The sequence below is a fragment of the Vigna umbellata genome, chromosome 5 (assembly GCF_029865625.1).
Source record: "Vigna umbellata cultivar VRB3 chromosome 5, Vumbellata_1.0, whole genome shotgun sequence".
Lineage (NCBI taxonomy): Eukaryota > Viridiplantae > Streptophyta > Magnoliopsida > Fabales > Fabaceae > Vigna > Vigna umbellata.
In genome coordinates this window covers 38,538,005-38,558,248 of record NC_142169.1, presented here as the reverse complement: position 1 = coordinate 38,558,248, position 20,244 = coordinate 38,538,005, and the positions used below count along the sequence as shown (strand labels likewise).

The 20,244-nt window shown below is 38.1% G+C and overlaps 1 protein-coding gene across 1 annotated transcript; it reads left to right on the top strand.

The window, feature by feature from the left end:
* The first annotated feature begins 580 nt into the window (after positions 1-580).
* On the top strand, positions 581-11,142 carry LOC148198308 (uncharacterized). Its single transcript, XM_088115750.1, has 3 exons — positions 581-767; positions 7,098-8,597; positions 11,117-11,142. Exons 1-3 carry the CDS (start codon positions 581-583, stop codon positions 11,140-11,142), a joined length of 1,713 nt encoding a protein of 570 aa, XP_087971876.1.
* Positions 11,143-20,244: the final 9,102 nt, after the last annotated feature.

Genomic DNA, 20,244 nt, shown 5'->3' with positions numbered 1-20,244 from the left:
AAAATTGAAAGAGATACATGCTGGAAAGAAGCAATTCACGTCCAACTCCCAAATGCAAGTGTGCTGAATTTGTTGAAGTGAAAATAGCACACGCGGACCCCACACTTTTGCATGTCCCAAGACTTGTTAGATGAAACAAATTAAACAAAAAGGCCAATGGGGACCACCTTACAAGTGCATCTCACGGCACATTCATTTTGGAATCAGCTAAACAATTTTAACACACGCGGCCCACAAGAAAGCAGCCACGGTGGCAACTAGAGGGGTGCACATCCAGCCTTCAAAGGGGAAAGGAATTCCACGCGGCCCAGCAACATCCAGCAAGCGGTAATTAGGAGAAGCTGATCCCGGTCCAACAGGGGTGTGTCCAGAAATTTCCAGCAAGCTTTGAAGAGGGTGGTGTCCAGTGAAGAAAGAAACGGTGTGACGGGTTGCACATCCAGGAGGTGCCACGGTCCAGCTGCCAGCTCCATGCTGCACACACTCCACGGCCCAGCAGTCCAGTAGCATCCGGAAGCAGCTAGAGGGTGTGAGGGGCAGCTTTCTTAGGTGGTGCGTGAAGAAAGAATAAGCGCACAGAATGCAGCACACGTCCACGCGGCCTTCACACATCCAGCGAAATGAAAGCAGCTTGGAGAGAGTCACGGCCCATGGCAGCACGGAGCAAATCCAGCGACGTGAAGGAGGTGCTGGCAGCAGATTGAAGGAGGGAAGCATACCACGGCCCACACGCGGAAGCAACGTCCAGCAGCAGTGTTACGGAGAGGGTTTTTAGGGGTGCAGTCCAGCCGCCACTTAGATGTTCTTTTGGAGGGGGGGCTGGAGTTTTGGAGGAAGGAGCGTTGAGGATGGAGGGTTACGGGTGATTGAGGAGCTCTCGGTTGGAGGGCAGTGAGTGAGAGAGAGCTGGAGGGAGAACCACCGAGAGAGAGGAGCGCACGGAGTGGGCAGGACCTGGACGGGAGAATGTAGCTTCCTGTGTTGTTGGTGTGCACGGTTTTTATACCACCAGCGAGAAATGAGTGTCCTTTTCTTGAGAGAATAGTAGCAAGGTGATTAGATAGGAGTGGGTGTGTACGGTGAGTAGAGCTAAAGAGGGCACACACGTGATGATTTCATTTTCCTTTGATAAGCAGCTACTGTTCATGCTTTATCTTTAGAGCTTTTCCGTGGAGAATTTTCTTTTCAATTCTTTATCTTACTCGTTACAATTCCAGTTTATATTATTGTTCACGCTCTCTTGCATTGAAATGTTATTCAACTCACACGATGCTCACGGTGATTTTTACTATTCCAAAAGCAAAAATTTCTTTTCTTGTAATGAAACGGTGATTCAATTTTCAATTGCTTCGGAGTGGTGATTTAAGCGTTGTTTTCCTTTTCAACTGCAATATGTTTTCTTTCTTTATTAGTTTAAGTGTTGCATTTCATTTTATTCCAAGCTGCAATGTTCATTTCGTTATTAGTCAAACGTTCTTTCTATTATTACCAGTACATTTTAATTAGCTCACACATCGTGTTTTAGGAATCTTCAGTTCACTGCCTTCGTTCACTTTAATTAGTTTACTGTGTTCGTTCACTATGTTTTCTATTCTTTTCGGCTTCTTTATCTTTCTGCATTTCCAATTTCCTCACTTGCTTTAGAGACCGTTTGGTATCAATGTAGAACCGTTCGGTCATCTGTAGGACCGTTTGGTTTTCCTGCTTTGTTCATTTATTTCAATTTTTCCAATTGTGTTCGATTGTTTTTAATTTCCCAGTTTTAATTTAATTTATTTCCAATCACAAGAACACTTTCAAACCCCCCTTTTACCGTATGTGATCTGAGACTGAACCCAATTTGGTCCTTGAGAGACGACCTAGGAGTCACTTCCTAGTCTATACTGCATTCTTTTATGCACAACTTTTGTGGGAGGTGCGACCCTCTCATCAGTCTCGGTTGATAAAGAACCGGTATCTAAATGACATATTGACTCAGGTGAAAAAATACTGTCTCGGTTACCAGATGGACCGAGGCATATTGTGAAAATCTTAAGTCATCAAAACCTAGTAGCTCCCATTTCCCTTTAATTTTTCTCGCTTCTCTCTCGTCTCTATGCTTTCGAAGACAGGTTCATAGTCATATGTATGGCGGCTGTAAAGTTTTTCATCTGAAAATAAATCATTAATACTATAAAAAATATTAATATTATCGACGGATTTTTATCGACAGATAAATATCCATTGATATATTTTAATTTTCGACCAAATTACTGACGGTTTTTTTATTTTTTTATCGACAGTCAAAAGCTTTCGATAAGACCATCGGTAAGTGACGTGTACATTACTGACGGATTTATCGAAGACTTTTGGCCGTCAGTAAGTGACATGCACATTACCGATGGATTTACCGAAGGCTTTTGGTCGTCGGTAAAAAGAGCGGGAATTTTTCCGTCCATTATTTCGCTTGACGACATTATCGACAGATTTATCGAAGGCTTTTGGCTTCAGTAAAAAGAGCGGCAATTTTCCCGCCCATTATTTTGCTTGACGACATTACCAATAGGTTTATCGAAGGCTTCTGACCGTCGGTAAAAAAATGGAAATTTTCCGGCCCCAGTTTCGCATCCAGTGCCAATATATATAGCAAACACTCATTTCTCCTTCTCATTAATCTCCATCTCAGTGTAATACTTCTTCCTATCGTTGCTCTCCACCGCCGCTGCTCTCCACCGTCGCTGCTCTCCACCGTCGCTGCTCTCCATCGTCGCTGCTCTCCACCGTCACTGTTATCCACCACCGCTGCTCTCCACCACCGCTGCTCCCCACCACCGCTGCTCCCCACCACCGCTGCTCTCCACCACTGCTGCTCTCCACTGAGAATATCAGAGAAACTCTCCATGATTCCCTATGATTTTAACTATTGAAAATAAATTGGTTGTTTGATTCTTTGGAAATTAGTTTGTTACTAGCGTGATGCTTTTTTGGTGGCGGAGTTCATGAAAACGAAAAAAAAATGACACAGAGGGAGGAAGGAAGAAGAAGATGAACCAGATCGCGGTAATTACTGATGGATTTACCGAAGGTCAAAAGCCTTCGGTAATTACCGACGGCTGAAATATCCGTTGGTAAAGGTTACCGACAATGTTTTTACCGACGGTATTTTGACCATTAGTAAGCCGTCGATAAACGACAATTACCGACGGATTTGATACATTACCGATGAATTAGGATCGTCGATAATATCAATTATTCTTGTAGTGTGTATATTAATTTTTACAATCTATATTTGAAAAAATGCTATGTATTTATCTATTTAATGGTTTACTTGTATAGATATATAATTTAGAAACTTTAAATTTCATATGTTGAATTTAATTTTAAATAAATATGTTATTTATTAATATTATAGTGTTGCAACCTTAATCGCGACGAGACGAAGAACCGAAATAAAATAGCTTAAAAACAGAGATTAGAGTTGTCAGTATAATTTACTCTACAAAACTATGGAAACTTATAAAAAAATATGTCTAGAAATATCATATTTTAAATTCGAAAGTCGTTGCTTGATAGGGGAAGTAATGTGAATGCTAAACTCAGTTCCCATGTGGTTGGTTTTTGATGATGACAACACATATATGTTACTATGACAACAACAAAAATGTGTTTTTATGTTATACATATGTTGCTAAACTGATTATTATGCATACTCACTATGATCATAAATGTGTTTACTTCTTGATGGAAGACCATCTAAGACATACATTGGACCTCTTACTAGAGCCATGGCTAAGAGAGTTCAAGAGGAAGAAGGATCACTTAATATTTTGCTTCTATGGAAGGTGAATTATCTTAAACCTTCTTCTCTTAATTAAGCATGTTTACTTTGTTTTGTAGGATTAAATAAATTGGAGGGAGCAGTTGCCAACATGGCATTTGGCACGTGAAAGGAAGGCCTGGTTGGAGAAGCTTGCTGCCAAAGTCATATGCACCCAGCCAAAACCCCAAAATAGCCCAACGTTGGATGAGAAGATGCTTCAAACACGTGAGGAGCTGACCTGGAGCAAGGCATGGGATTTGCTGGAAGGATTTGGTGTTGCTGTTAGGCTTCCCATTTGAAATTAGGCGGGAGTTCAATTCAGAAAAGAGACCCATCTTCACTTATAAATAGGATGGTTTCTTCCTTGTATTGTACTTTAGAGCTATGCCCAAATGCTGAGAAATATATTCCAGTCTTGCATTCTGCTCTTGAGTCAAAATTGCTTGCTAATTCTTCATTTTCTCTCAAGCTTCCTTCCATTATATGAAGGCTTTCTGAGCTGAGAGGTTTCACTCAATTTACCTTGCTTCATTCAAACATCTCCATCACCATTTACTCCATCAATTCTGCTGCACACCAACACATCTACCACACCTCTGATCTGGGAGCTTCAGGCCACTGGTTTCCTCTGGAATTTGGCTCCATCAAGTGGTATCCAGAGCTTAGGTTCTCCACGCACCAAGGAGCTAAGCATTTCTTCTCATTCTGCAATTTAATTCTGCTGAATTCCATCTCTGTTTCTGTTTTCTGTTTCTGTTTCAGCTTTAATTCTGTGTCAGTTTTTGTTCTTTTAATTCTGCTTCTGTAATTTTGTTCCAACCTTTAATTTTGTGTTCTTATAGTGTTTTATGTCCATTTTTCATTTTAAACGGTGAATCATTTCTTGTTTGAGTCAATTCCAGCTTTGAACTTTAAATTCTGTTTTGTCTAAAGTCTTGTGCAAACTACTGTTGCTGTTTTATAGTTGTCACTGTTTTGAAATTGTTTCTGTTGAGTTTCGTGCTTACCAGTGCTATACAAGCTGTTTGTTACCATCAGAGGCAGTGATGAGTTGATCTAGCCTTGGTAATATAGGCTGAAGCATCCAGTAAGCCAAACTGGTTTTAAAATTCTGTTTAAATCTGATGCAGAATTTTGTTTGTTGTTCTAAATCATCAAATCTGTTTTCAGTTGGTTTTGGTTGATTCTAAAGCTTGATACAACATTGTTTAGTGTTGTTGAATGATGCTAAGAGTGTACCCAACCATAACAAGCAATGAAATGCAATTTGCATAGCTTGGTTGTGCATAGACACTAGTCATTTGCTATTTCAGATTTAAATTTGGTTTATCACCGTGCCAATTTTCATTGCATAGTTTAATCTGAGTTTGGTCATGCTAAGCATCTTTAATTCCAGCTTAGATCTATGTATTCACATTTCCTAGAGTCTTTTCCTTGCTGATTCAAACTTTGATTCCATAAAACTGAATTTGGTTGGTTATTTTGGTGCCATTTACTGCATAAGTGGTACAGCAGTAGGGAATTTCGAAAATCTGTTGTTTCCTTGCTGTTTTATAGCTTGAGCAAGTTTCAATTGATGGTTCAAAGTTGCTAGTACTGTTCATTTGGTCAAAACATGACTTATATGCAAATTTGCATTTGAAACCATCAATTTTTGAGTGACAATGGAAGTGAAACAATGATTTTGAATTATAGGCAGTTACTAAGTTGTCTTAAGGTCTGAACATGTGCAAAATCATCATTAAAAATTGTTGAAACTGTCCAAACAAAGATTGAAACATTTCCATATAGTTTTGGATCTCAAACCACCAAAATTCAGTCTAATTTTTCTGGTGCAGTTATGTTTTCCAGCTGCTGTTTGGTAATTTTGATGCAAAAAAATTCATTACTGGATTGTGAAAAAGCTGGTTCCATGATTAAAAAAATGAAATAGATGACTCAAAGAAGTAATATCAAGTGATAAAAAGCTGTTGAACTGTGCAATCCAGATTACAGGCCCTGAAAAATCAAGATTCAAAAATCTGAAAGTCATTGGGGCATTTTATCAAACAGTTTTGAAAATTATCAAACAGTTTGCATTTGGAATCATTTCTGAACTGTGTTTGCGTTTTTTTTTTTTTGCTTTCTTAATCTGTTCTAGCACCTTTGGTAGGTTCCTTTTGTGTACTTGCTGTTTTTCCATACCTAGTTCATTTGTTTACCACATTTTTGGCTTCCAAAATTGTCAATTATTGCTGGAAATTGGTGTGGAAAACTGGTGCAGAATGGTAAATCTAGCTTGGTTTGTTTGAGTGGATTTAAGGTATTGTGACAGCTGTTGTGAAGCATCCAGTTGCAGAAACCTTTACTTATAATGGTAGCATACTAGGAAGTGAGGGGAAAGCTGAAATGAAAAGCAATTAGGAGCTCTTGAGTAGATGCAACTCTGTTGTCCAGCAGCTGCAGAATACATTACAGCAGCATAATTTGCCACCAGAATTGGAACAACTTGCATACTGTTTTTGAGATACACTTGGCAGCAGCTGAAGATTGAAGTCCACACTATTTTTACACATTTAATTGAGCTTGTTTGAGTACTCATATCACGGAACCTTGTAGTTTTTTTTTTATATTTCTGTTGTTGTGCCAAGTGACTTGGGAAAATGCTTTTGAAGCAATTCCAAGCTCACAATTGAACATTGTAATAGTCCAATTTCGTTTTCTTAGTGTGAAAGTGTGTCAAGGGGCTCCAAGTGTCACTTGCACTTTCACTTAGGGTCGTCTAGCATTTACATTCTTGCATCTTTATTGCTTTCCTTAAATGTCTTGAGTAATCCTTTTGTTTTTAGGTCTCCGTGGTATCTAGGATAGCATAGCATATAGTAAACCTTTCTTTGGTTTGTAGGTTCATAACATTTAAAAATAATTTGAAGAATTTCTACTTAGAAACTAAAGTAAAACAACATTCTAAGGAAACTCTGGCTAAGGAAGAACTTGGTTTCTAAGCTTGTCCATTTGTGACTCACCTCTTCTTCCTGGGAGCTACTTAGAAACATCTTTTACTTCTAGAATCTCTTAGAAATTTTTCACCAAAAACAAAGAAAGTTTGTGAAAATTTTTTCATTCATTACTTGTCAAACATTTTGAAAACCTTTTGAAAATTTTTCTTTGACAAGAATGAGTCAATCAAGTGTGCAAGGAAGTTTGAAACCCAATAGTGAAATGTCTTTAAGGGAAGAATTTGAGCAAAGATTTGAACAAAGGGATAAAGAGATTAGTGAGCTCAAAGATATGATTAGTCAACTTTTGATTAATCAAGATAAAAAGAAAGAGAGGTCTTCCCATAGGAGAAGAGAAGAATCATCATCTTCTCCAAGTGAAATTGAGCAAAATAGTAGTCATCACAATGATGACCACTACCAAATGCCTCCTAGAAGACAACATAGAGTTAGAGAGCATTACCCAAGAGAGCCTAAGATTGATCTTCCTTCCTTTCATGGAAAAGATGATGTAGAAGAATACCTAGAGTGGGAAATGAAAGTTGAGCAATTGTTTGAGTGCCACCAAATAGATGATGAAAGGAGAGTCACCATGGCTTCTCTAAGCTTCCAAGGTTATGCCTTAATATGGTGGACAGCCTTAGTCAAGGACCATAGGCTAAGACACTTACCTCCCATTAGGTATTGGAATGAAATGAGATCTGCCTTGAGGAGGAGGCATGTACCAGCCTACTATGATAGGGAAATAATGGATAAACTCCATAAACTCCAACAAAGGAACATGAGTGTTGAGGAATATAGACAAAAAATGGAGTTACTCATGTTGAGAGCTGGGATAAGAGAAGAACCTAGGATAACAATTGCTAGGTTTCAAAGTGGACTCAACTATGACATAAGAGATAGGGTTGAACTTATACCCTACAATGATCTCAATGAGTTAGTCCAACTTTGTGTGAGGGTAGAGCAACAACTAAAGAGGAAAAGCTCCACCAAGAAAGATTACCCTCATAGTTCTCACCATAAGAAAGAATATAAGAGGGAGGGTAGTCAAACCAAGCCAAGATATGAAGAAAGAGATAGAGAGAGAGGAAAAGAAAAAGTCAAAGAACCTTCAAGAGATCATAAGAGTAAGGAGACTAAGTGCTTTAGATGTGGGGAAAAAGGGCACTATGCATCTGAGTGCCGCAATAGAAGGTCAACTTACATCCTTGAGCTTGAGAGTGAAAGTGAGGGTTCTTCATATAGTGAGTCTGAAACATCCACTTCTGAAGAAGAAGAAGCTTTACCTTGTGATGGTGACTTACTTATGGTAAGGAGACTCCTGGAAAGTAAACATGTAGAATTAGAACAGTCACAAAGAGAGAACCTATTCCACACAAGATGCAAAGTTTTAGAAAAGACATGTTCAATGATAGTGGATAGTGGCTCTTGTTGCAACTGTTGTAGTTCTAGAATGGTAGAGAAGCTTGGCTTAACCACTACTCCTCATCCTAAACCTTACAAACTTCAATGGATCAAAGAGGATGATGGAATAGTAGTTAAAGAACAAGTAAGTGTACCCATTTCCATTGGCAAATATGAAGATCAAATTGTTTGTGATATAGTACCAATGGAAGCTGGGCACATATTACTTGGAAGACCTTGGCAATATGATAAACAAGCTTTACATGATGGAGTCACCAACAAAATCACCATTCAACACAAGGGAAAGAAAATTATTTTGTGTCCTCTTACACCTTCACAAGTAAGAGAGGACCAAATAATTCTTAAGAAGAAGTTGGATGGAGAAAAGAAAAAAGAAAATAAGAAAGAAAGAAAGAATTTGGTAACCCATGCCTCAGCCCATGAAGTTGTCCAACCTCAAACCTTGAATATTTCCAAAAATATTTTTCTTGGACAACCTCATTTCCTTCTTTATTGCAAAGAGGCATTTGTTTCAATCACTCATGGACTTGGTTCTCTACCGAAGGGGTTGCAAAAACTTTTAAAGGAATTTGATGATATATTTCCCAAAGAGGTACCAAGTGGATTACCACCTTTGAGGGGAATAGAACATCAAATAGATTTGGTACCTGGGGCAAGCCTACCCAATAGGCCAGCCTATAGAACCAACCCTATGGAAACAAAAGAAATAGAGAAACAAGTTAATGACTTGTTGAACAAAGGGTGGATCCAAAAGAGTTTAAGTCCCTGTGCTGTGCCTGTGTTGTTGGTCCCTAAAAAGGATGGGTCTTGGAGAATGTGTACAGATTGTAGGGCCATCAACAACATAACTATCAAGTATAGGCATCCCATTCCTAGGCTAGATGACATGTTGGATGAATTACATGGAGCAAATCTCTTCACCAAAATTGATCTTAAAAGTGGATACCATCAAATAAGAATTCATGAAGGAGATGAATGGAAAACTGCTTTCAAGACCAAGTTTGGTTTATATGAATGGTTAGTCATGCCCTTTGGCTTGACCAATGCTCCAAGTACATTCATGAGATTAATGAATCATGTGCTTAGGGAATGCATAGGCAGATTTGTAGTGGTCTACTTTGATGACATCTTAATCTATAGTCAAAGTCTTCAAGAGCATCTTAGACATATCAAGGAAGTCTTGCTTCTTCTTAGAGAACACCACCTCTTTGCCAACTTTGACAAATGTACTTTTTGTCAAGAAAGTGTGATTTTCCTTGGTTTCAAAGTTGGAAAAGAAGGTGTGCATGTTGATCCAGAGAAGATCAAGGCTATACAAGAATGGCCAACCCCTAAAAATATAGGAGAAGTAAGAAGCTTTCATGGGCTAGCTAGTTTTTATAGGAGATTTGTGAAAGACTTTTCCACCATAGCTGCTCCTTTAAATGAGTTAGTCAAGAAAGATGTTCCTTTTCTTTGGGGTGATAAGCAAGAGTTGTCTTTTGAGACTTTGAAACATAAGTTAACTCATGCACCCATTCTCGTTTTACCTGATTTTTCCAAAGCCTTTGAATTAGAATGTGATGCATCTGGGATAGGTATAGGAGCTGTTTTAATACAAGGAGGACATCCCGTAGCTTACTTTAGTGAAAAACTTAGGGGACCTACCTTGAACTATCCTACCTATGACAAAGAGTTATATGCCCTCATTAGAGCTTTAAAAACTTGGGAACATTACTTGGTTACTAGAGAATTCATCATCCACACTGACCATGAATCTCTCAAGTACATAAAAGGGCAAGCAAAGCTAAACAAAAGACATGCCAAGTGGGTGGAATATCTGGAGCAATTTCCCTATGTCATCAAACACAAAAAGGGGAGTACTAATGTTGTTGCGGATGCTTTATCTAGAAGACATGCATTATTAGTAACCCTAGGATCCCAAATATTAGGATTTGATGACATAAAAGAGTTGTATGAAAATGATGAAACATTTGCATCCACTTATTCATCATGTCTTAAGAAGCCTTTTGATGGATTCTATCTTTCTGAGGGGTATCTTTTTAATAAATGAAAACTTTGTATACCCCAAGGATCCATTAGAAAACTTCTTATCAAAGAGAGTCATGGAGGAGGACTTATGGGCCATCATGGAGTTGATAAAACTCTAAACATTTTGAAAAGTAAATTTTATTGGCCACACATGAGAATAGATGTTCAAAGGCATTGCTCTAAATGCATAGCTTGTTTACAAGCTAAGTCAAAGATTATGCCTCATGGACTCTATACACCTCTTCCCATAGCTAATACCCCTTGGGAGGACATAAGCATGGACTTTGTCCTAGAATTACCAAGAACTCAAAGGGGTTATGATTCTATCTTTGTGGTAGTAGATCGTTTTAGTAAAATGGCTCATTTTATACCCTGCCACAAAGTAGATGATGCTAGCTATATATCTCGACTCTTCTTTAAGGAAATAGTGAGATTGCATGGTTTACCCAAATCTATAGTGTCTGATAGAGATGTGAAGTTCCTAAGCCACTTTTGGAAAACTTTATGGGAAAAGCTTGGGACTAAACTTCTATTTTCTACTACATGTCACCCACAAACTGATGGGCAAACTGAAGTAGTTAATAGATCTCTATCTACATTATTAAGGGTAATATTGAGAGGTAACAATAAATCTTGGGATGAACATCTACCTCATATTGAATTTGCTTATAACAGGGTAGTCCACAAGACTACTAATCTTTCTCCTTTTGAGGTTGTTTATGGTTTTAATCCTATCACACCTCTTGATTTACTACCTCTTCCAGAACCATCTCTTTTTCTTCATAAAGAAGGTGTTTCTAAAGCGGAGTTCATCAAGAAGTTACATGAGAAGGTCAAAAACCAAATTGAAAAACAAACTCAAAAATATACAAAATACAACAACAAAGGGAGAAAGAAAATAGTTTTTGAAAAAGGAGACCTAGTTTGGCTTCATTTGAGAAAGGAAAGATTTCCCTCTCAAAGGAAGTCCAAACTTAGTCCAAGAGGAGATGGTCCATTCAAGGTGGTCAAAAGAATAAATGATAATGCATACATCTTAGATCTTCCTGAAAGTTATGGTGTTAGTCATACTTTTAACATTTGTGACTTAATTCCTTTCACAGGAGATGATCAACAGGATGCAACAGATCTGAGGACAGATCCTTCTCAAGAGGGAGGGTCTGATGGAAGACCATCTAAGACATACTGATGGACAAATTTGTAAGCACCAAAATATGATGTCACAAACTTGTTTCACAATCGGCAAGTATGACCGAATCGTTCAAGTAATAAAACTTGGTAAGACCAAGTATCGTTCTTCCCAAAGGACTCACGGCCTAGTTTAGTTATGTGGTTTCTTGATTAACTAAGACTTACAAACGAAATATTTGGGTTTAAAATGCAAGACAGAAAATAAACATGTATGCATGAATTTTGATCAATGGCAAAGACAAAAGATAAACACTTTCAATGGAATATATGAATGAATATGTTGTTGGGGGTCAATTTCATCTCATCCACTCTCATATATTTTAGGAATTCAACATTCAAATCATCATTGTTAATGCCACTCACTAATGTACCATTCTAGATGGCTTCTCCCTAATCAAATAGTTCATACAATTCCTAGCATTCCTAATGATTAGTTCATTACCGCAGGAGCTTAAGGCAACCAATATAATATTGTCAGTAAAATATTGGGAGAAATTCCCCGGATCTAGATTTCCCCGTACGTGTCCGTATCAACAAAACCAATAATCATGCATTAGAATGAGTTAAACAATGCAAGCATTGAGCAAAGAGGAAAAACCCTAACTAATGATGAAAAGAAAGCATATGTCTTAATTCAAAGATGTATTCAACAAATCCATATATGAGAGCTTCAAGAGATTACATTGATTCCCCAACAAACATACAAGGTTTAGTTCACCATATTCATGGTGAACCTAGATGAATAACAATGAAAGTATGAAAGAATAAACCCAATAAAGTGGAAGAGGTAGCCTGAGCATCCAAGATCCTCCTTCAAAGGGGTGAAAGAGAGAGTGTTTGCCTCGTTTCTGCCAAAGATACTAAACCCTAGGACGTGCAAGCCCTTATATACTAATTTAGAGTTACAAAAGATTACAAAAGCCCAAGCCCAAAAAGTGCCGCTCAGCGGTGATCACGCGTCCTCTTTCTTCCCCTCAGCGGCCATTTGCCCCTCAGCGGTTCCAACGCCACCTTCTGAGTGCCGCTCAGCGGTAGTTTGCCGCTGAGCGGTGCCTTCGACTTCTCCTTTTTGCACTCTTTCTTGTCTTTTCTAATGTCCTCTCTCTCATTCTTCACTTCTTTCACCAAATTCACCTCAAAACCTGCACAAAAACACTCAAATCAAGCATAAACCTGTCCAGCTCTCTTATTTCTGAAAATATAAACAAAATGCATGATTTCAAGCTAGTTTCTAAGTCTAAAGGTTGCTTTTAGTATCACTTTTAAGCATGAAAATAACAGTTTTTCAACTGTTATCACAACCCCAAACTTAGAACTTTGCTTGTCCTCAAGCAAACAAAATGTAACTCCATCTCCAACCAATTCATATGATGGTTCACTCATTCAAAATCCTCTTTTCAAGATAAGTAACAACTTCACTCAAACTTATGACCAAGAGTTCAATCAAGATGTGCACATGCTTTAGTGTTCACAAAGTCATTTAAGTTCCAACAAATGCTATTTTTCATGAATGATCAATCAATTAAGCATGGATGTTCATGTGCTTATGGAATATTTCCTCACTAGGTAAAGTGTTTCACTCAACACACAAGTGTATAAGAGGTAAAGTGTTTCACTCATTCACTCCACTATCACAATGTCACATGAATCAACTTTGCCTTTCATTTTACCACAATCAAATACATTCACAAGCATGCATCATCACAAGGACTTTTCAATGGCTTATAATGTGGCTGGGCTAACAAGAAAATTGGTTTTTCTGGATCACAAAATCCTTGAGTTAAGAGAGTCATAACAACACAATTATCTTATTCATTCCCAACTTTCTTTTGCCTTTGCTTTTGCATTTGCATTGAGCTTTGCTTCTTTTTCTTTTCTTTTCTTTGCATATTCTTACTTTTTAGCTCTTAGCTCAATGCTTTTTCCTTTTTCATGTTTCCCCAATAACCCCAAACTTGAACATTTAACAATACCACACAAGATCTTCTACTTAACTCAAGGTAGAGATTTTCAATCAAGGGTGTTCAGTGTATATTTAAGGCTAAGGGTTCAAAGGATAGAACACAACGTGTTCTCTTTTAGAAGGCTAACTTTATGAATTTGGCCAATAAAAAGGGTTTCAAAAACACGGCCTTTGATCATATGATGCAAAACAAGCAATTGATTCAATCATAGAAAACCTGGGCAAAGTCATTCATGCTTTCAAAGTAATAGCATTCAACAATAACAACTCTGGAGCTCAAAACCTCACATATAAGCTCATTCACATTTGACATGCACATCCTGCTTAATTTCACAATCACAATCATGATATTATGCATTTGTTCACAAAGCTTGTGAATCACCTGTATAAGCATTTTAATGTGCACATCATCTCAACATCAATCAATCAATAAGCATCATCAAGCATTACTTATCACACAATCACAGTTAATAGCAAACCATCATAACAAACCAGGTGTTCAATAGAGTACATCAAACCCTAATCTAAAAACAAAAACAAATAAGTTCAGAAAACTTAAACCATAAAAGCATAATCATATGATAGCATTCATCAGTAAATGCTATCTCAGCTCCTCATCAGTCCGAGCTCTCTGTATCTTCCTCTTCCTCTTCATCATCATCTTCATCAAATGCATCCTCCTCCTCTGCTTCATCTTCCTCCATATCTCTGGCTGAAGCTTCAGCTGCTCCAGCTCCTCCATATACTGGTTCTTCTGGCCAAGCTACCACATTATGGAATTCATCCATAGTCCACCTGTGTGCTGGAGGGGTATCATACATCCCCACTATCATCTCAGCCGTGGCCACCTGCCCTCTGTGGATGGACTGCAACTGAGCACCTATAAGAGACATATACATGTCCCTCATCTGGAATGGTTCTGCCTCATGAGTATCAGCAGAAGTCCTGCCCTGTGCTGGCCTTCTCTCTCTACGAGCCTGGCGTGGTGGCACTGGCTGGGCTGCCTCCTCACCTCCACAGTACTGTCTGTAATAGGCCTCATCTATAGCTTTTCTTGGCCTCTCAAATGGTGGAACAGAAGTGTCCACCCCAGCTAGCTTGCAAAGGTGAGTGATCAAAGAAGGATGTCCCAGTGGTGCTTTGTTGTTTGAGGTGTTAGCACACACACTAATCTCATCAGCTATCACCTGCCCAATATTAACATTCAAGTTTCTGATAGCACAGTAGATGAAGAGTGCCCTGCTAAGAGTAATATCTGACACATGTGAACATGGCTGAATGTTGGCATGAGAAAATGCCATCCAATACTTTGCAAGAGGAGTCAAATTTGTCCTCCTAATATTAACCACTGAGCCAGATCTATTCCTTTGGAAGTGTCCTCCAGGTATGCACAATACTCTTTCAACATCCTCAAAGTCAGCACCTTCCTCCATGCTAAGAGCAAACTGGCATTGCTCACCAGCCCACACAGTATCCAGAAAGTTATTGATGGAGTCAGGATCATACCTGATAGCATGGCCTCTAACATAGCCCAAATAATTCTCAGCTGGATAATCACCAATCTTCTTTGCATTGGTGTAGAATTCCTTCACCACAGCTATGTTGGCAGGTGATGGATAAGTGGCTAGCTTCCCCCAATCATTCCCTAACCCTTGCTCCCCAAATTGAGGAGCAAAGTTAGGTATCATTCCAACCTTTCTCTCCATTAAAAGTCTCCTGTCCTGAACCACCCTAAAGTGCTTCTCATGTTTCCTAGAGAGGAACCTGCCATTATGGGGCTGCTCTGGTTCCTTTTCCTTTCTCTTGGTTGCCATGGTTTTCAATCTCTTTCCTGAAGAGGATGCCATTCCTGCATTCAATCATAAATCCAAAACCACAGAACATGATGTTAATCATTAGTAAACACAAAACAAAACTCCTTTTGAAGCTAAACCACCGCTGAGGGCCAGAATTTCCCCTCAGCGCCACCAGTGCCACATTCAAACACGCAACAAACCAGAAAAAGCAAATCTGGCAGAGTGCCGCTCAGCGGTAAATGCCGCTCAGCGGTGATCTGCAGATTTTTGCAAATCTCGTTTTTAAACTGTCCTAACTCCACCCAAATGCAATTTTCAGTTTTCCAGTTCATAATCAAGCAGTTTAATCGGTTCAAACATCAAATATATCATCAAATCATGCATAGAAACTAAAACCCCTAAGTATTCATGCTTTGACAATCACATTCAAATTCAAGAACCCTAGAATGAACAAAATGCATTTTACTTACTTGGGTGGAGATGCTAGATGATATGAGAATGCTTCCAAACTAGAATGCTCTCTTCCAACCCCAAACTTTGATGGCACACTAGTATAAAAGTGAGTGGAAGAGAAATCTTCTAAAGAGGGAAGAGTGAAAAGATGTGGAAAACCTAGGAGAAGGTGTGTGGAAGTGTTTGTGCAGAGAGAAGTCTGGAAATAAACCCTAAAACGCAGCTTGGGGTATAAAAATACCCTAATGGGCTCGGGTCCCGCTAAGGGGAACTAAAGCCCAGTCTGCGAGAGTACCGCTCAGCGGTAAAATACCGCTCAGCGGCACTTTCGTGATGTGCTCCTCTCCTTCTTTTCTTGACCTACGTGCCTTCCCTACATGTCCCTCATAGGTTCCCTGCAATTCAATGTTAAAAATGCTTATGCAAATCCTAAAAATAAACAGACAGAAAACAATCAATCAACTGGGTTGCCTCCCAGGTAGCGCTTGTTTAACGTCACGAGCCTGACCCAAAATCCACCAACACCCATCAGTAGGTGTTAAATTTTCTTACCAACACCCATCAGCAGGTGTTACAAACCTAGCATCCTTCAGTAGATGCTTAACCACCTAGCATCCTTCAGTAGATGTTGGATCCAACAAAAAAAAATAATTACAGAATAATATCCACAATTTAAAAGTTACAAAACCAAATCAAAAGTTTTTAAATCCACTGGGTTGCCTCCCAGCAAGCGCTCTTTTAACGTCATTAGCTTGACCCAGTAAAGCTCAAGTTCCTTCTTCTTTTTCTTCTTCTTCCTACTGAACTTCTTCAGAAATTTGATCAAACCAGGAACCTGTTGCAGTGTCTCAATCATAGGAACTTTAATCTCCAATTTCTTGAAGATTTCCATGAAGCACTTAAATTTCTTTTCCTTCCTATGATTCTTCTTTAGATGAGGATGTGATTTTTCATGTGATTTCTTCTTCTTTCCTCTCATCTTCTTTTTCTTCCTTTTTCTCTCCCTAAATTTTCTCTTTTTCTCTTCTTTTATTTTTTTCTTCCTTTCTCTTTTTCTCCTCAACTTCTTTATCTTCACACAAATTTTCTTTCTCTCTTCTCTCTCAACCAATTCTTTTTCTTTTTCTTCATCTTTATCTTTCTCACTCAACTCTTCTTTCTCTTTTCTCTCTACCCTTTCCTCATCTCCCTCTAATTTTTCCTCATCAAGAATCTTGTCACTTTCAGTGATAATGACTTGCCCTTCCTCCTTAAGGTTAACATCAGTATTAACATCATCATTTAATATCTGACTAATGTGACGAAGTTGCATCTCCATTCTTTTACATGATTCTTCAATGCTTTTCTGAGTAGAGTCGGAATTTTTCAAAAATCGTTGAAGGGTGTCCTCCAACCTATCCAAACTTCCTGATAGAAAGGGTTGTTGCTGCCATTGTTGTTGTGGTTGGTTCTCAAATTGTCCAGCAGCTTGCCAAAATTGGCTTTGATCCATGCTTGAGTGAGGTTCCCACCATTGGTTGAGATTACTTTGGTAGAATTGAGTGCCCCTATAGTTAAACTCTTGACCAAATTGCATTCTGCAGACATTAGGCACAAAACCCTAAAAACAATTGTTAGCGCAAAAAGATATAGGAGAAGATAGAGATTCAAAAGATAAAAAGATTTAGAAGATAGAAGATTTAGAAGATAGAATGAAATAAAACCTAATCTAAAATAAAATCTAATCTAAAAGATAAAAATAAAATCTAACCTAAAAAAAAGATCTAATCTAATCTAATCAAATAAAATAAAATCTAACCTAACCTAAAAGATAGAATAAAATAAAATAAAATCTAATCTAAAAAGATAAAAAGATAAAATCTAATAAAATAAAATAAAATCTAATCTAAAAAAATAAAATAAAATCAAATAAAAACCGAAAAATAAAAAACAGAAAATAAAACAGAAAACAGAAAAACAGAAAACAGAAAAAAAAAAAATAAAATCAAATCAAATAAAATACAAACTGAAAAATATAAACAGAAAAAATAAAATAAAATAAAATAAAAATTCGAAATTTAAAATAAAATAAAAAAATAAGTCAAAGATAATCAATAATCACACAAATTAACCAGTTAAACCACGAGTCCCCGGCAACGGCGCCAAAAACTTGATGGACAAATTTGTAAGCACCAAAATATGATGTCACAAACTTGTTTCACAATCGGCAAGTATGACCGAATCGTTCAAGTAATAAAACTTGGTAAGACCAAGTATCGTTCTTCCCAAAGGACTCACGGCCTAGTTTAGTTATGTGGTTTCTTGATTAACTAAGACTTACAAACGAAATATTTGGGTTTAAAATGCAAGACAGAAAATAAACATGTATGCATGAATTTTGATCAATGGCAAAGACAAAAGATAAACACTTTCAATGGAATATATGAATGAATATGTTGTTGGGGGTCAATTTCATCTCATCCACTCTCATATATTTTAGGAATTCAACATTCAAATCATCATTGTTAATGCCACTCACTAATGTACCATTCTAGATGGCTTCTCCCTAATCAAATAGTTCATACAATTCCTAGCATTCCTAATGATTAGTTCATTACCGCAGGAGCTTAAGGCAACCAATATAATATTGTCAGTAAAATATTGGGAGAAATTCCCCGGATCTAGATTTCCCCGTACGTGTCCGTATCAACAAAACCAATAATCATGCATTAGAATGAGTTAAACAATGCAAGCATTGAGCAAAGAGGAAAAACCCTAACTAATGATGAAAAGAAAGCATATGTCTTAATTCAAAGATGTATTCAACAAATCCATATATGAGAGCTTCAAGAGATTACATTGATTCCCCAACAAACATACAAGGTTTAGTTCACCATATTCATGGTGAACCTAGATGAATAACAATGAAAGTATGAAAGAATAAACCCAATAAAGTGGAAGAGGTAGCCTGAGCATCCAAGATCCTCCTTCAAAGGGGTGAAAGAGAGAGTGTTTGCCTCGTTTCTGCCAAAGATACTAAACCCTAGGACGTGCAAGCCCTTATATACTAATTTAGAGTTACAAAAGATTACAAAAGCCCAAGCCCAAAAAGTGCCGCTCAGCGGTATTTACCGCTCAGCGGTGATCACGCGTCCTCTTTCTTCCCCTCAGCGGCCATTTGCCCCTCAGCGGTTCCAACGCCACCTTCTGAGTGCCGCTCAGCGGTAGTTTGCCGCTGAGCGGTGCCTTCGACTTCTCCTTTTTGCACTCTTTCTTGTCTTTTCTAATGTCCTCTCTCTCATTCTTCACTTCTTTCACCAAATTCACCTCAAAACCTGCACAAAAACACTCAAATCAAGCATAAACCTGTCCAGCTCTCTTATTTCTGAAAATATAAACAAAATGCATGATTTCAAGCTAGTTTCTAAGTCTAAAGGTTGCTTTTAGTATCACTTTTAAGCATGAAAATAACAGTTTTTCAAAGGAAGTCCAAACTTAGTCCAAGAGGAGATGGTCCATTCAAGGTGGTCAAAAGAATAAATGATAATGCATACATCTTAGATCTTCCTGAAAGTTATGGTGTTAGTCATACTTTTAACATTTGTGACTTAATTCCTTTCACAGGAGATGATCAACAGGATGCAACAGATCTGAGGACAGATCCTTCTCAAGAGGGAGGGTCTGATGGAAGACCATCTAAGACATACATTGGACCTCTTACTAGAGCCATGGCTAAGAGAGTTCAAGAGGAAGAAGGATCACTTAATATTTTGCTTCTATGGAAGGTGAATTATCTTAAACCTTCTTCTCTTAATTAAGCATGTTTACTTTGTTTTGTAGGATTAAATAAATTGGAGGGAGCAGCTGCCAACATGGCATTTGGCACGTGAAAGGAAGGCCTGGTTGGAGAAGCTTGCTGCCAAAGTCATATGCACCCAGCCAAAACCCCAAAATAGCCCAACGTTGGATGAGAAGATGCTTCAAACACGTGAGGAGCTGACCTGGAGCAAGACATGGGATTTGCTGGAAGGATTTGGTGTTGCTGTTAGGCTTCCCATTTGAAATTAGGCGGGAGTTCAATTCAGAAAAGAGACCCATCTTCACTTATAAATAGGATGGTTTCTTCCTTGTATTGTACTTTAGAGCTATGCCCAAATGCTGAGAAATATATTCCAGTCTTGCATTCTGCTCTTGAGTCAAAATTGCTTGCTAATTCTTCATTTTCTCTCAAGCTTCCTTCCATTATATGAAGGCTTTCTGAGCTGAGAGGTTTCACTCATTTTACCTTGCTTCATTCAAACATCTCCATCACCATTTACTCCATCAATTCCGCTGCACACCAACACATCTACCACACCTCTGATCTGGGAGCTTCAGGCCACTGGTTTCCTCTGGAATTTGGCTCCATCACTTCTGTTGTATGCATTCTCATGTGTTCATTGTTGAGACTTTGACAAGTGTACCAAATCGTTTCAAGTAATAAAATCAGTAAGAGCGGGTATCGTTTTCGAAGAGACTTGTGTCACCAAACAATCGTATAATTTCTAACTAACTTGGACTAAAGAATGATTCCATAATTTGGATTTTTATGCAATTAAAGTAAATATAAAACAAGAATGATAAAAGTGA